General features: G+C 39.7%; 1 protein-coding gene across 1 annotated transcript in view; it reads right to left on the bottom strand.

Moving 5' to 3' along the window:
• CHN2 (chimerin 2) overlaps positions 1–18516 on the bottom strand; it is a 158963-nt gene that overhangs the window by 65620 nt on the left and 74827 nt on the right. The window contains exons 4-5 of the mRNA XM_058026149.1: positions 3991–4022; positions 865–978 (exon numbers count right to left, since the gene is read on the bottom strand). Of these exons, the coding sequence (XP_057882132.1) occupies positions 865–978; positions 3991–4022 (146 nt within the window). The remainder of the gene's footprint in view (positions 1–864; positions 979–3990; positions 4023–18516) is intronic.

Below are 18516 nucleotides of genomic sequence, written 5' to 3'. Positions count from 1 at the left end.
TCACAAGAATAATAATGCTATAAAAATTGCAAAATATTGTCAAGGAGTTTGTTTCATCTAACTGAATATCTTGTTCTCTTGGTAATACACAGTGTCTTTAAGACCTGAGTGGGCAGGTTTTGAATGGCACAGCTAAGGCAGGAAAGGCACCTGTGAGGGGCAGTGAGTTTGGAGCTTGGGCTCCCCCTGCATTTTTTGTTCAGTTGAATAGCAGACTTCTGCTTTGAGCAGCAGCATCCAATGATTCACAATGTATTCCTACAAAAAACTTGAGCTCCTACTGGGAAAGAAAACTGCCAGTTTTCAGCTTCTGGATGTCATGATTTTCCAGCTTTATTTGGGGTTATTATCACAGATAGTTGTTGGTGTTTGTACACAACACTGAGCTCAAAGGACAGACTGGCTGTGTCCTCTACTGGGATGCATTCCTATTCTGTATTCACTCCCATCTTCTATAGAGTCTTGGAGGACAAGATTCATCTTTACAAAACTTAACTCTATGTAAAAAAAAAAAACCAAAAAACAAAAAAAAAAACCCAAAAAACCCCCAAAAACAAAACAAAACAAAACAACAAAAAACAAAAAACAAAAACCAAAAACCAAAAACCAAAAAACAACAAAAAAAAATGAAAATGGGCACTGCTTTTGAAAAAGGACTTCCTAGGCAGGTGCTGAAGGAGAGACTGGGTTGCTGCAGTACCGTGATGGTCAAACTGCTGAGAAGAGGGTGTAAAAGCACTCTGGTGTCACACAGTGTTTTAGGTAATGGTGGAGACAGACTTCACTGAAAAAGGGACCAATATAATCCCCTCCATTAAGCACATTTACATTGGAACCATAGGCCTCTATTAAACCAGCATTTACCTGAGAGCAAGGGTGTAGCAGCCGGGTTGCCGCTGGCTTTCTCTAAGAATATACGCTCCTTCTACACCAGCAAGTATTTCATCTGCTTGCTCCCGAGAAATGATCCCGTGGAACCTGAGGGGAGATATTGCAGTGACTTACAGAATAATCCAACCAGAAAAAAACCCTTCTCCACCCCAGAAAACATCTGAAAACTCCAGCACTCTCGAGCACTGTGGTCTAAGCCATCAGTGTAGCGTCCAAGGAGCAGGATGGTCCTGGACAAGTTCAGCACAGACACAAAAATTACACTGTAATTCTCTTTCAGCCAGGATAAATTCAGCTGCACCCAAAAATTATTTTCTGTAAATGCCCAGTCTTTTCACAACTTTTCTCTTTTACCAGTCTATGCCCCTCCTCCTTGTTTCCTTTCTAGTGGCCTTACAACAGAATTGAAAACTAGGCAAAAAAGGCACTTAAAAAAATGAATTATTGCATTTTAATATGTAGTTATTTAAAGGTAGGTATTTATATACATAAATATTTAAGTATAATTAAAATCATAGGTCTTCTGATAATCAATTTGCTTCATTTTAATATTATATTGCTTCCTCAAATTTGTAAGGAAAACAGAGACAAAAATGGAAACAATTATTTGAAATTCTATTCTGCATACATTAAAGTAGAAGAAGGTACAGAGAAGTCTTGAGAAAAACATTGTTTTCTTCATGTCAAGGAGCTCCTCATTCAGTGCTGGAAAAAAGCAATACTTCTCTGATTCTTTTGTCATTGGTATTTTAAGAAAGAAAGAGGGCCTAGGATGCACAATTAACCTTATGAAAACCAATATTTAGCAGTGATCTCTCCATAAGTACAAATTCAGTCTTGACAGCAGTTTGAGTCTTAACTCCTACGCACATTTTGCTAGCTGATAAGTCTCTGAGGGTCTCTTTAGAGGTTTTGAAAGTTTCTATTTTTGCTGCTGTCTAAAAAAAGGCACTAAAATGTACTGGCCTTCAGCATTTTCTCTTTTCTGACAATACATATGAAGTGGCACATTCCTAACACTGCCTCTGGCTTGGCAGTGAAAGAGAAGAAAAACACGTTGGATGCAAATGCAATTGTTCCGTTCTCTTTACGTTGTCTTTTCACAACTAATACATGTTGAAAATATTAGGTTTAGATGACCTTTCCAGTGTGACTTTATGTTAAAGGTAATGTGAATTGATTAATCTTTTCTCTCTGTACAGGTGGGGGAAAACATCCTCTAAATGACATAACTGAAACATGATTTTAACCAGTAAACTCAGGGCAATTCATAATTTTAGTAAAAAATAATAAGCATAAGGTATTCCCCACAAAATACAGCAGATATATTAGGACAAAATATCTGTGATTAATTAAGAAATCAGTTGGATGTGATGCTTGGGACACCTGTGAACTTTCTTTAACCATGAGTGGTAAGCACTGGGCTTTCTTACGGATATTTTTAGTACATTTTTATAAGAGCATGAAAAGAGCTTGGGTACAAGATCCCCTGAACTAATGCCTGCTTCTGACAGCAGCTGACAAGAAATGCTTACAGAAAGAGTTCAGGATGCAGTGACATATTTCTTTCACTTCTCATCCCTGCCTATCCATCACTGCTTTAGACACAATTGTGTCTGATCACTTGTGACCTTACCCTTCACATATTTGAGAATCTCACTTGTAAACCCTTTTAGATCTCAGTGCTTTTGGCCTCTGCAGCTGCCTCTGGCAGTGAACTTGAAAGAGGTACCGTGCATGTTCCCTTTTTGGGCACCACTGAGGTGACCTCCCGTGGCAGGAGCTGCATCCATTCACTCCACCATTGCTGCCCCTGGCAACACCTTTCTCTTCTCCCATAACCTTTGAGAGAAGGGTGGAGGAGTAAAGAGTAGAGAGGGACCAGAAATATGTGCACTACCTGAAATGCAGCCACATCACAGGTTTATACAGTAATGTAATGATGGCTTTTTCAGTTTCCCTAGAAATTGCTCTTTCTCTTTCCAAGTACTTCTGAGTACTGAGTCGGCTGCTTTTATAGGACTGTCTCAGTACTTCTGAAATCTCCCTTCAGAATGATAGTAACTAGGGTGATCTTGCCTGGGCAGGTTAACCAAGATGACATCTTACAGTTCCTGTCAGCCCTGCTGCCCCACAAACCCAGGCATGTTCCTGGATAAGAGGCTGCAGCAATGGTTTTACAAGTCCTGCTGTAGGAAGTGTGATGTCTTCAGCTCTGTTGTACTCTAGTGGCTAGATCTGAATTCCTCATTGGCAAAGGTGATATTTAAAAAATGAAACTTCTGTAATTAAGGGCAAAGCTACTCGTTCTTGAGGTTTCTGGTGGTAGAGAAGGATCATTAAACATATGTGGTGTGTCTGGGATGGAATGAAAAATAGAACATGGGATCTAAGTAATTCAGCTAGTGACAAGGGCTGGGGTCTCAGCATATTACTCCAGCAAAGGCCAAATGCCAAGGCTGGGTGGCTGCTGCAGTGGCTGTGCCTTTCCCTTTCACCTGCCTAGATCTCCATGCTAATGCACAACACAGCCCCTTCCTAGTTATTTATTGGCAAAAATGGCACTGAGCCCAAAGGAAATACTCTCTGGTGGTTTGGTATTTTTCTTCAAAGAAAAATACTGCTCTTCTTTGGGTATCTTGGACATGGTAACTTCAGCAGGGAGAGCAGCAGCTACACAAGCAGCAGTATACACATCCACAACTCAGTAGGGTGGTGAAAGCATAGGAACATACACAAAAAGGCAGTGAGAGAGAGACGAGCTGCTTCTCCCCTTGCCAGGCCAGTGCAGAACCACTAGCACGTTTAAACAGCTACTAAAATAAAAGGAAGGAATACCCCAGACAATGCTTTTTGCTCAAAACTCTCCTGAGAGAAGTAAAATAAACATGCAGGCTCACACAACAGCATAATCCAAGGATTGTGACCAGCAGCAATGGACTGTAACACAGCTATATTGTTAGGCTTTCACTGTATGTAGTTCCCAGTTAAAGGTAAAATAAAATATTTTATTAGACCTCCCTTGTGCCTTTTTTCTTAGTTATAGTGTAACAACTTTTGAATATACTAAACAGAGAGTTAAAAGAGAAAAACACTTACTCTCTTCCATAATACTTTGGCCTGTTCTCCACCTAAATTTTGAAAGAAAGAAAGAATGTATTAAAAACATAATTCTAAATAAACTACATAAAAATAAATTAGTCTTGATTATTAAGGAGGACTACTGCATCCATCTAAGCTACAATATTCTGCAGACTCACTACTGTGACTGGAACATGACTACACAGAACATAAAAATGAAAACAGAAGAGCTGGTTTTATTGATATATTTCTGGGAGGGAAAACGTATCAGTGGTCAAAAAATAGAGCTACACATAACTGTATGAAATCTGACCAAACAGACAAAGAATATTTTACTGCAGATTTGCCAATCTAGTATTTATAATGGATTTTTGTTATATACACTTTGTATACATTTGTATAGACATTATTTATATTACATATGCAAAATGTATATATACTACATATAATATAGACATTTATATACATTTTTTGCCTTTATATGGCAACTGACCCAAAACAAAATATTTTAAAATCCTTGGAAAAAACAGGGTTTTATGTACTTAGACCTAGTCCTAAATTCCGTGAAGTCTCAAGCTTTTGTGGGCCTGACCCAAAGTACACTGGAAGTGGCCGGGAAGACTGCCCATCATCTCAGAGCTCTTTGAACCACATCTCAGGGATGCCAGGTTGCCACCCAGGAGCTTTGGGCAGGCATGGCACGGCAAGTCCCGGTGCCATTCTCAGTGCCATTCCCGGTGCCGCTCCTGGTGCCATTCCCAGTGCCGCTCCTGGTGCCATTTTTGGTGCCATTCTCGGTGCCATTCCCGGTGCCTCTCCTAGTGCTATTTCCAGTGCCATTCCAAATGCCATTCCCGGTGCCGCTCCTGGTGCCATTTTTGGTGCCATTCCCGGTCCTGCTCCTATTGCTATTCCCGGTGCTGCTCCTGGTGCCATTCCTAGTGCCGCTCCTGGTGCCATTCCCAGTGCCATTCCCAGTGCCATTCCCAGTGCCGCTCCCGGTGCCATTCTCAGTGCCATTCCCGGTGCCACTCCCGGTGCCGCTCCTGGTGCCATTCCCGGTGCCATTCCCAGTGCCTCTCCTGCTGCCATTCCCGGTGCTCCTCCAGGTGCCATTCCCGGTGCCGTTCCCAGTGCCGCTCCTGGTGCCATTCCCGGTGCTGCTCCTGGTGCCATTCCCAGTGCCATTCCCAGCGCCATTCCCGGTGCTGCTCCTGGTGCCATTCCCACTGCCATTCCCAGTGCCATTCCCGGTGCCGCTCCGGGTGCCATTCCCACTGCCATTCCCGGTGCTGCTCCTGGTGCCATTCCCACTGCCATTCCCAGTGCCATTCCCGGTGCCGCTCCGGGTGCCATTCCCACTGCCATTCCCGGTGCCATTCCCGGTGCGGCCGGCAGGGGGCGCCGCCGGCCCAGCCTTGTTGGCGCGGGGCCGCTCCCGGGGCGCCCCAATTAGCGCGGCCCGGCCTGGGATCATTAACGCCCGACCGTCATTAACGCCCGGGCATCATTAACGCATCCGCACCCGGGTGTCTGCAGGGAGAGCCGCTCCCTCGCCAGCCACAGAGCATACCAATAGTGCCATTTCGCCGGGCTGCAGCTTCAGGCTGTGCTTTCATCAGGAAGAGAGACAGAACTTCCTCTAACACACACGTAAAGTGTCCAAATTATTGAAGAAGATTATCTGAGCTCCGTATATCTCCATGAAGATGGAGAATCGGTGGAATTACTGCTTCACATATGCTAACACGCGTATGACAAACTGTGGTTTCAAGAGGGCTCCATTCTTTAGCATAAAACCCATTTAATGATTTTCCTTCAATTTTTCTGACTGGAAACAAGTGCTCTTGTTCATGTTTTCATGAATTCTTATTATTTCGCTCATAAAAACTTTAAATTGGCAAAGGTTTTCTTTTTACTTTTTTTTTTTTTTTTTCTGAATAGCAAATGCGTGTCACATTTTTGATTCTACACGCCAAGCACAGAAGAGAAGCAGCTGACTTTCTACCCTGCAGTCACTAGGGCTACAACACAGCACAAGATGAACAAAAGTCTGTACAAGATAATGAGAATCTTCAATGGAAGCCCTATGGGAGTTCAATCAAGTCCTTACTGTGCTTCTTCCCCAGCTCGGCATTTCTTTTCTGGCACGCCATTAACAACAGCAGTATCATAGCCTTGGAACTCCTGCCCAGGAATAATACCTTGATACAAACATTTCTGAGCTCGGAGGGGCAGGAATAAGAGAGAAAAGAATACACAGAACTGAAGGGAGAGCAAAATCAAAGGAATTGCCAAGTGCAGGTGCTGTGTTTCTATGTGCATATACGGGAACTTGGAGAAGAAAGTGCATTAATTCAATTTAGCTTTCTATTTTTAAGTAAAAAAATAATATCAACAAAAGATGTATTACCTCTGAAAGGAGGTTGTTAATATGTTCATCTTCAACAGCATTATATGACTGTATTATCTTGGAACTGTGCAGCCTTCCTGTCATCCTTACAGACCTTAATAACCCTTGAAAGCATAGATTTAGCTGGCAACTCAATTAAAAATTGGGTATCAGAAGCTAGGTTATGTAAGACCACCACATGCAATCTTCTCTTTCATGGAAACAAAGGCTACTCAGTACACTGAAAATTAGTGAAATTTACTTAGACAAAAGAAATAAAGCATGAGTTTCATTTAGTAGTCAGAATCTGCTTCTATTAAAAAATACTGATTTACCTTGATTACACTTATATGCAGAACAAACCCCAACACTTTCACTCAGAAAAAGGAAAGTTACTTGGACACACCTTCAAAATTAGCTTTAAGCACAGGTTCCCCCATATATGTAACAATATATAAATATGAAGTATAAAAGCAATCTGGAAATAACTCTTTGAACCAAGAAAGGCACATTTTTTTTCATCCTTCTGACACTATTTATGCAAAAATACAAACTTTTCTGTGAAATTTTCATCAGTTGACTAGCAACTAACTGAACCATCCTGGATAATGTGATTTCCTCTTTTCCTGCTGTTCATGAGCGAAAAGATTTGCTCTACTGAAAATCCACACAAAGTGTCTCTACTTCTCTCTTCTTCCTCCTATTCCATAGAACAGAAACCTTAATTCCAAAACATCCTTTAGCATTCACACGTCTAAAATGACCACAACCTCAGTATTTGGCTTTAGACAGGAAAGATACTGTAGTATTTCCTGAAATGAAGCTCCTGATCTGTCAGACCATCCTGGTGCCTCAGAATCTAAAAATCCCCTCTTGTGCTTACTGCAGCCTTTGCCCTGAAATAACAATTTCTGTCCTAACCAAATTTATGACTAGGAACAAACACAAGGAAACAAAGTTAAAGCAAGATAAAAGATCAAAAATAACATCAGGATCTCTACATCAAAACCAGAGCATTGGACTGAACTTGGAAATAAACCAAAAGCCTGCACAACTGATGAAGCAGAGGCTTAAAAATATCAAAGGAGCCAGTAGCTCTGTTTTGTGCTGACTGCAGACTCTGTAAAAACTTCAAGGGAAATTCTATATATTCCAGAAGGCAAAGGTGACTGAAATTCAGTTGGGATTAGCTTCTCCCTCCTGTTATAAATGGGTTTGCACACACAAAGTCAAGCAGATCCACCTGAAAGAACTCTCAGCAGCAGAAAGCAGAAAATCCACAGGTGGGGAAGTGACTATTTCCTGTGATAGGAGCTCAGAACAATCAGCCCTATTCTGAGAACACACACACACTTAGGGTTTTGTTGCATAGATAATGCCCATCAAGAACACTTACGTCACTTTCAGTACAGTCCTGACAATTTTCTTGCTGGAAAAAGAGCCACCTTTCCTAGACAACCAGTTGGGTCTAATGCTTAACTCCCCAGACAGGGAGCAAGGGGAGAGATCAGAAGGTCTGAGTAATTTATGGATCCTTACGCTAACAGACAAAAACAAAGTACAAAAATGAGGAAAATTGCATAAGGCAAACTACAGCTCTTCACTAGTGAAAACATATTTTGCCTTGAAGAGCATCACAGCTTGCTTTTACTTCCCCCATACAGAAGATAAATTACATGGTTTCTCCCTCTCCACTAAAAGTATGCGGCAGCTTTCAATTCAAAAGTGAGATGATAATTTTTTGGCTTGAAAAAAGGCATTATTGCCAATTTCAAACCAAAAATGTTCTTCCAGAGTAGGCATTTCTGGCTGTTGTTCCAGAAGCCATGGGGAATATGCTGAAAATCACTAATGAAATTCATAGTTGTATAAATTGCGAAAAACCAGTGAATGCCAAAATTGTTTAAAACTCCTGTCACATTGATCAGGAAATAAGATGTATGGTAAAACAACCTAAATCACTACTAATCCAGTAATCTTACAAAGCTAGCAACATTCAATGACATCTAATCTTGATGCATGCTCAAAGAGAAATGAAACCCTGCACAGCTCTCCTGGCACTCTACAAAAGCCTTTGGAAGCTCGTGTTTGAGAGATTCTGCATACTACAGCCTTGACTGCCAGCCTGCCAAACCTGATTGCCTCTCCCCAACCCCCCAAAACCCCTTATTGTTCACAGTCTAGTTTTACATAATTTTTACCATGTTACACCATATCCTTCAAGGTTGTACTTGGATTTGATGTCAACACTGAGAAGAAAACAAGCCTTCTTAAAATGAACTAGCTATCTGAGCTAATCAATATAGTATGTTTACATAATTTCAATGTTTACTGAATTTCAACGCACTGAGATTTGTGGCTCCTCTTCTGGCCAGGATGGTTTAGCCCTAGCATGACCTATTCCCAGTAATGTACAGATTATTGTATTAAAATCCCACACCACTCTGCAAAATAACTCATCACAAAACATGGGAATCATGCAGGCAGGAGGTGAGCATCCCCTGATGTGTCAGATTTTCATTGCAAGCCCTGACATCCGAGCCATGCTGCACTGAAGAGTTCAAGATACCCTGAAGAATTCTTTCTGCCTAAGTACTACCACAGAAAATAAAATAACCCTAATTTCAGAAAAATTTAATTTCTCTTCAGCTTCATTGCACAAGATATATTTCCTTATCCAGTGGCCAGAGCTGAAATCTAGAAATGCTGGAATGAAAGTTTAGAAATCCCCCTAGGACAGCAATTCTCTAAGCCTGAAGGGACAGCACAGTGTAGCATTGTGGACCCATTTCAGCCACTACCTTAATACATCCATGATGAGAATATAAATATTGTTTCAGAAAGAAACAATAAGGTGGGTGGCTGCACCTGGTTCTCTGTTCTTCAAAATATAGAAAGAACAGGGAAACAAGATCCATGAGTTAATGATGTTGGTGTGTTTACTCAGCGCAGGCAGTGAGGCATTTTCCCAAAGGAAGTTTAATCTGATATATTTTCTGTTTGGAACAATCCTAATTATTTTTCAGTAACTCTGGTTGACTGGATATAAATACGTTTTTCAGCTCAGTTTGACATAAAGAGAAATAGAAGGGTTGGAAGAGAAGCTTTCAAGACAAGCCCAGTAAAAAACAGACTGTAAAGAAAAGGAGTTTATTGTCTGTATTGTTCCGCTTTTGGCAGATTTATCATAAGCCCACTGCAAACTTTATACCTACAATCAACAACCAAAATGGATTAAGGGAAATTGCAAGCCTCTATTAAATGGAATGAAGGAAAACTATGCTGTATTTCGTTACTCCTATAAAACCTTTTTTTTGCCTCCACATTTTTAAGGAGAAAAATTCTCCTTAGATCAATTAGGATGCCTAAAATTCTCTCCAAATAGGACAAATTATTTCACACCAATGATTCTTAAGCAATTTGAGAAAATATTCTTTTGGAAGGGAAATAGCATGTTCCTTTTTTGTTTTACCTTTTAACTATTTTTCTCTTTATTACCTTATCAGGCTTTCTGGCACCAGTGTTTTCAAAGAGAAACAACTCTGGGTTTTGTAAAATGTTTCACACCACAAAGTCTGTTGCAAATTTTGTCAGTAGGAATAGCAGCAATACAACATCTCTAGTCCCCAGCCAAGTTGTGGAACTTAAAATGCCCCTACAAAAAGAAAAGATGGTTTTCTTCCTTTAGATTTTCAGTCACTGTCACATGTAACCTCCTGAGTACATTCCTGTACTGTGATTGTGTGGTGATGGAGGAGCAAAGCCGTTCCTCAGAAAGAAACCAGCAATGCCCAAGGCCTCAGAACACATTCCACCTGCACTGCCCATGTGCCAGAAGCTGTGCAGAGAGAAAGGTGACAGGAATGGTTTGGAAGTGTGCATCTCCTTTCATCAGTCAGTCACAGAGCCACCAGCGTCGTGGCCACTTGAAGGGTGCACATTTAGCCACGAGACAGCAAAGGATTACAGTGCCTCCAGGAAAGCGCTGGGAGCAAGATGTCAAATCCATTCAAAACACCAGAGGGCCAATGACAGACAGATCTCTGCAGAAAGGGATCCTGCCATCGTTAGAGATCAATAGATTAACTTGAATCACTGGATGCTGTCTGTAGCAAAAACTGCCAAACCCAGGATGCCATACTGAGGTACAAACTCAAGAATGCAGCTGACAAGACACCTTAGAACAATCCTCTCCTTGTGATGTCCACTCAGAAAGTCTCCAAATGGAATACTGACTGTGGGTTCGACACCACATCTCAGGAAGGTCTGGAGCAAACAAACGGAGTGAGCAGGAATGTAACAGCTGTGAAAAGACATGAAGAAAGACTGGCCTAAAGAACAGAAGATAGAGAGAGGCTGTTGCAGAAAGGTATAAAGAAGGCTGCTTTCCAGAGGAAATAGATTTGTTGTCTCTGTGTTGGCTAGATGTGACAAGAAGAGGCTTAAACTGCTAAAAAAGAAGAGATAACTTAGAAAAATGTTAAAAATAATTTAACATTAACTAAACAAGTAGAGGCAGTCAAGAATCCTCAAGAAGCATTTTTCAAGGCTTTAAGAAATGGATATGCAAATATATCTTCTTGACCCAGGAATGACAACTCCTTGAGTTTCTTCTGGCCCCAAGATAGCACAGCCCAGCCAATTCCACACCTCTGCCTGGACTGCTCTCAGGAGATGGGGAGAAGCAAGGAGCAGACTTGAACAGGCTGTAAAAATCACATCTAAAACAATAATAACACTCTGCCCACCCCTGTGGAGCTCTCAGGAGGGAAGGAAGCACCGAGAAGGCACCAAGAGAACTGTTCTGGAGGAGAAAGCTAAGCCTTCAAGTGATAAACTTGTCACCACTTAACTAAATAACAGAAGCCAGTTTAAATCCATCGTCATAATAAAGTGCCAAATTGTGTTTAGTATCTTCTAACAAAATAATTCTGTGGAAAATTTTACAGTGCCAGGGAGAAGGGAGGATGTTCTTACCCCCTAGAAAGAATGCAAAATAATAAAAGACAATAGTAAAGAGCACAAAGAATGCTTTTATTAACTGCTGTTCAAAGCTGCACATCTCTGCTCTGATGGCATGCTGCAACCTACAGAGAAGGCAAAATGCATAATGATTCTTTTGCAGAAGGATAACACACAGCAAAGAATCACAGGAAGCTCCACAGATGTGATTGTTACCGTAGCACTTATGATTTCCACTCAGTCAAGGATATTTCTACCAATTTTAAAGACAAATTATGTTCAAATAATTTAAAGCAATTGTTTACTTACTTGCTTGTACCAAATTTTCCAAAGAGCTGCTTTAAGCCATCTTTTCTAATGGCATTTCTAACTCAGGTTTGAGTGATCTTCTGTGACCTTGAACAAGCTGACCAGCAGACAATAATCAATACACCAGACGAAACACTATAAACTCCAGAAGGTAACAACAATCTCTCCCAACTTGGACATCTCTATTGCTACTAAACCATAACATATTTCTATATATACACAGCTCCAACAAAAAAGATCAAGATTGAATAGGAAAAGAAAATCCAAATATTTTCTCATGCAGGAAAGAAAATAATGGTCCCTGAACATGAGCTAAAATAAAATGAAATAAATCTTAATCAAGAAGGCTGCTGCTAAACAGTCAGGGGACACAGGGTCAGGTTCAAACAATTTCAACAGCAAAAGCAGGAATCATCTTTTGTTGTGCAGCTTCCATCCACTCAGTAAGGGCATCATTAAATGTAAAAGGAATATCAATGTTACCCTGAAAGCAGGATGAAAAATTTGAATACGACATTTAAACTATGCTCCTTTTTTCTAAGAATGATCTGTTGAGTCATTTAAACTGGAAGAAAAATATCCCCAGCAACAGCAGATAAATGCAGTAAGCCACATCAATGCTCTGGATGCTTCTGTAACAACTGAGAAGCACTAAAACATTCCTATGACACATGGCACGACAGTCCACAGTTCCAAAAAGATGTGTGTGACTGAGTGATTTGATCATTCTTGTACTTAGCTATATACATACATGTACAGGAAGTACAGGAAGGAAGACAGAGATGTTCAGAGTTTCTATATTTATTCCTATTAGAAAATACAAATTCATCAGTTGCTCAATACTCTGAGTTCCTGGTTTTCACTGGGGTGGAATTAATTTTCTTCACCGTGGCTGGTGTGAGGCTGTGTTTTGGATGTGTGATGAAAATGCATTTGATAACACAGAGAATTGTTTTTTACTGCTGAGCAGGGTTTACACAGAGCCAAGGCCTTTTCTGGTTTTTGTTCTGCCATGCTGGGGAGGGGTTGGGGTGCATGGGAAACTGGGAGGAAACACAGCTGGACAAATGACCCCAGCTGACCAAAGGGATATTCCAGACCATGGGACATCATGCTCAGTACATAAAGTGGGGAGAAGAAGGAGGTAGGGAGGAACATTTGGGGTGATGGTGTTTGTCTTCCCAAGTAGCTGTTACACCTGATGGAGCCCTGCTCTCCTGAGGATGGCTGAACATCTGCCTGCCCATGGGAAATTATGAATTAATTCCTTGTTTTGCTTTGTTTGTGTGTGCAGCTTCTGCTTTCCCTATTAAGCTGTCTTTATCTGAACCCATGAGATTTCTACTTTTTATTATTATGAATCTCTCCCCAGTCTCACTGGTGGGGCAGTGACTGAGTGGCTGCATGGGTCTTGGCTGCTGGCTGGGGTTAAACCAGGACAGTTCCTCATCTTGGAACTTGAAAAATGATACCAGACACAAAGTCAGAGAGCAGAGACAGCCAGACCCCATTCTACAGGCACAAGGAACACTGGCCTGAATTGGAACAGGTATGTAAACCTGTACAAGCACATAGCTTTTTCACCTACACGTAGGCTTATTGATAAACTTTATCTAGGTTGAGATATGAAAGAGGCTTTCATTTATTTTGGCTTGAAAACTTCTTATATTCAACACCATGTCTAAATAAAAAGAACCAGCTTAAAAGAGTGATATGTAAAAAGGATATGTAAAAGGAAATAAAAATCTATGAGAATAGCAAAAATCACAAACACACACACACACATATCAAGCACTTTCAAGGAGTGATGGAAGGGAGCGTGAAACTTTGCAAAGATTTCGAGCAAACCCAGAGGGATAATTAGCACGTTCATCAGTCCATAAAGACAGCTACCTACAGTTTGTGCTCATCAAACAAGTCAGAGCTTGCCATCATGTCTTCCAAAAAGATGGTTTTAACTTTTCCATTTCGCGGTGATCAATGAGCGCACCGGCTGGTTCACACTGTATTCCTCTGATGAAGATGAGCACTAGTCTAATTTGCAAATCATAACCTAGGCCATTAGTAAATGAAAACTGAGGAAAGTCAAGTGAAACAGATAAACTTCTAGTTCTGTTTAGCTGTAAGTACTTAACTGAAATATTTACTATCATGGCTGCAGAATAATTAGGAAGATTTCTTCCCTGTTCAGTAGTCAATGGACTGTTAAAATGAGAATGATGTGGCTTCGTCTGAGTGCTCCACCACCTCACTACTGCAGCAGAGAGAGACTGCTCATGGACTCTAGGAGAGATGAGATTTCCTGTCAGTCACTAAAATGCCTTGGAAAAAAGCACCAGCAAATTTCTCTGATATGATGAATACAAGGGAATTTTGGGAAAGCAATATTCCAGCCCCCTTCTTTCTTTCCCTTCAGCTGCAAACCACAGGCATTCTGTGGGGAAAAATTCACTATGGAGATACTACAGAAAAATAACATTCTTATTTAGAAATTTATTCAGAAATACCTGCAGGTAGCCAGTTTAGAGGGATGCTGGATACAATATATTTTGACATTCCACAGGCCCTCTGCACCAGTTAAACTGAGCACCCTTCCCGGCCTTCAACTGTTCTCAGCCACCACCAGGGCAGCCAGGCTTCCCACTCCCTTGCTATGAGTTTCAGCTGAAGAACTTTCCTCCTTTTGTCAATGTCTATTCAGAATTGCACTTTAGCTTCATTTGCCCACAGACTACTGCTGTGTCCTCTTTGATGCTATCATAAAGAGGATTATAAACATGCAATTAAAGCATCAGCAATATTATAAGAATTTGAAAATATAGGCTCCATTAACTCTTATATGTACAAACATTTTCATTAACACAAACAGTTTTCAGCACTATTTTGCTCATTTTCACTTAATTGCTGGCTAATGGGGTCTCTTGGTGTGTCACTGTGTGTGTTCCGAGGTTTCTTTCTAAGGGAAAGATAATATAATATTCTGAATTATCTCAGATAAGCTCTGAGGACTGACAGTAAAAGACACCTCGTGGCAGTGTCTGACTTTTTGTAGTAGAGTGATTTGAACAAGTGCCATGAAAATTCCCATTTACTCCCATTATTTACCACCAATTTTATGGCCAATTTCAATGCCCTATTACAGCTCTCTAGTACTTTACCACAGCATAGAAATTGTTTTTAGAAAGATGAGGGCAGAGGCAAAGAGGAAATATTCAGCTTGTAAAGGTCAATAAGTGAGTAGAATAAGAGAATTCATGGAAGACTTCTTGCAAGGATTAAATACTTATTATCCACTCAGATAAACGATTCAATATCTTAGTAAGGCTGAATTTTAACAACCTTGCTCAAGCTTGCCTAATCACAAACTTTTCCTAATGTACAAAGTATTGTTGCATATGAAAAAGGACTGGTACAAGTACCCGTGTTTTTAATATTGCAGTTGTTTAAATGATTCTCTTCTAATTGCATTGTTCTCAGCTTGAATCCCATGTTTCAGAAGAAACTTTGGGGAGAACTGAGCAAAATTGCAGGTCAGTTTTGGAGAAGTTCAATAATCCTGTATAATTGTAGTCAGTAATGCACAAGAGGACAACAGATTTAGAGACCTGCTAGTGACCATTTCAACAGTTATGGCCCATGAAATGCCACTATTTGTACACTTGTTTTGATAAATCTAGGTAATGGATACCCAGAGAGTCAGAACAGTTTCTGACCCTCTGGATGGTTAAAGACTCTCAACAGTACACTCTAATATGCCATCATTATTTTAATCTCTTCAATGACTTAAGCAAAAAGAAAAAGTACTGTTTTTTTTTTCCAGAGAATAGTCTCCCTTTTGTAATTTTATTTGTTTTTAGTCAAGAAACCATATTTTTTATGCTGTAAAGGCAGAAACGATGATCTCTCACTTCTGACACAACCTATTTGGAATTCAGAATGACAAGGAAGGCAATTAACTGACATTTTTCTACACAATAATATAAGTTAGGGCTCTAAGGCTTTGTCTACACTAGGGAAATTTAGATGAGTTTCTCAGTGTTGCTGACACTGGCTTGGCCAAGGCACTGTCAGGAATGAGGAAGGTCTAATGCAGACAAATTCACCAGCCTCAAAAATTGCTATCAGCAATTAAGGACTTCTTGGAACAAAATGGGAATACTATTCACAGGTATGAATATTTCTACACAAATAACCCAAGAAGCCATGAGTAAGTCTCATTCACTCTTTGAAAAAAATTTTGAATGCACCTTTTGTTTAACCAAAAATAATCCAAATCCTTCCTTAATTCTTTTACTTTTCTGAAGCCACAATTTCTTAAAAATATATTTTAACTTTGAATAATCTACTCCTGAAATATTTCTTAAAATTAAGAATCATTTGACATGTTCTTTTTGAATGAAACAAAGAAGTTGAAAGCTTGAGTTATTTTCTGAGAATGTAATTTTTTCATAAGCATTTCTGTAGAATAAACCCTAAAAGACACTTTACAATATGACCTCCTCACAACATGGATGGGATTCTTTGGTGCCTATCACCACAGCACTCAATATTTAAAAGCTACTCCTCCACCTGAACAGCGCTTTTAAAGGGAACTTTTTCTATTTAAAAGCTAAATCATTAAAACACTGCTGGAAGGAATATGGTTACAAATGAGGATATTGGCAGAAATCCAATGATATTGGGAAGGTAGGATATTCACACTAGTCTGCTGCCAGTGGTGATTAATTAAAAGATGTTGGATACCTGAAGCCTGAATGGCTCATTCAATATGATTCCCATTGCTTTTGCTGACAAGATATTTATGCAACCAAAAGAAGAAAAGGCAAATTATGATAGCGAAGCTCAAAGACACAAAGATATAAATGTTCATGTTTTATTTACAGTCCCAGCTTTCAGTCTGGTGGTGTACCTATCAGGAAAGGTGATTTCTGTCTCCACAGTATAGTTTATCAAGAAATCTGCATAAATTAGGTGGTAGAACTGCAGAGATCTGAGGCTGAAACCTCTGTGACTATGGAGCAACAGAGAAGTGATGGAAGAGCAAATGGATGTGGAGAATGTGAAAGATGACAATGGAAAAGATAGAGGAATGATGAAAATGCTAAATGCTGAAAGAAAAAAAAAACAACCTGCCCTTGTTTATGCGTTGCTACAGATTTGGTTTGCAGCAGATGCTTCATTTTCCTTGCAAACAGTGTAAAATTTGCCAATTATGAAAGACACCTTCCCACAAGCATGAAGGATTTCAAATAATTTGCAATTTTTAGATTTGTTTGAATACTAAATGACACATGGGAACACCCTCAGCAAAGTCCACTTCCTATGAAATGCACATGGAGAGACAAATCTTCTCTGTCAGCCGCACATCCTGCTGACACCTTCTCTCCAGATAAGCTTCATGTTGTTGTGTACTAAATAGCTATCATATTTACAATTAATATATTTTCACAAACAACACAAAATTAGATTTTGGAATCTTTCTATGTAACTGGCAAACTCAGTAGTAAGAAAACACCATCTTTAGTGAAGCAAGCCTGTAAAATCATCAGATGAAAGTGAAATCAAACTAGGATCAAAAAACAACTCCAAAACCCACTCCTTACAGACTGCATGCTAAGAAAAAGGTAATAGGTGCCACAGGAACAGAGTCCTGAATTTCCTCTCTAAAATAATCTGTGATGCTCTATAAAACCACTGTGTAGTTCTACTTCATAACATAAACTGATAATATGAACCACATATTTGTGTATGTTGACATCTTCTAGGTATCAGGACATCCCATCTGCCCCACCCCCCCAGCTATATGCAAAAATAATGCACATCAGCAGTGTCATGGTGGATTTTTGGCTCTTGGGTCAGAGAATCTGTGTTTCTGGCAATCAGGCTCGGAACACACACAATTGAGCTAAACAAACATTCAAAATCCAAGAAACAAGAACCAAAGGTCATATTTGTGGGAATTCATACTGCTTTATATACCAACCCCTAAACAAAGTCTCTGTATTTTCAGCTGTTTAACTAACTTAAGACAAATTCCAAACAACTCAAAATAGGACTCTGCAGTCTATGAAGCAAGCAACTGAAAATGGTTCATTAGTTAGAACCAAACCCAGACTATGTAAAACTGACATATTTTGCTTATTTTGCTATGTCCTGCTATGTCAATTATGTGTTTATTTAAGTAATGAGACCTTAGCTTCTTTCTGCAAATCTCTGGAGGTGACCTGAATATGTTTGGTGTTTAAACATTATGCAAAGAGGATAATTTCTGTTGTACATAACACGGTCTTGAGTTCAAAGAAGTAAGTTAGATACAGCACACTGGTAAGGAGCTCACAGCTGCACATTCACTTCCCTTGTGTATATAACCTTGTTTCTAGAACAAGAATACAATTGCTACATTACTTTGACTATTTTACCTTGATTCAAATTTTCTCTCATGGAGGCAAAATAGAAAATGCTTAAATTTGAGTTAGCATAATATCTTTTGGATTAAACTTTTACAGATGAACTTGTATTCCACAAAAATGAGTTCATATTGTAGACATGATTTTCTAAGCATTCAGTGCTTATTAATCAGCTTTTCTAAAGACAAGTCCTTCCTCAAAGCAGTCTCAATATAAATAGGTAAAATAGATAAACTATTATATCAAGAAAAGAAAGGAACTCCTCTAAAGCTGTGCTGGAAGAAAATTAATTGCTTACTTTAATTTTTTACCTTAAAAACTTTTTATTTTTAACTATACCATGACTAGTTTGATATTTGTTATGTGATATTAATTCAGTAAAAACATTACTGTCCTTCTCTTTAAGGAATACCAGCCACAGAGGCCTCAGTGTCCTTTGGTTTGCATGAGGATTTCAGAGAGGAAGGTCTTGAT

This window comes from Melospiza georgiana, chromosome 1 (assembly GCF_028018845.1).
Source record: "Melospiza georgiana isolate bMelGeo1 chromosome 1, bMelGeo1.pri, whole genome shotgun sequence".
In the NCBI taxonomy this organism is placed as follows: domain Eukaryota; kingdom Metazoa; phylum Chordata; class Aves; order Passeriformes; family Passerellidae; genus Melospiza; species Melospiza georgiana.
This window is presented reverse-complemented; position numbering and strand designations above follow the sequence as displayed.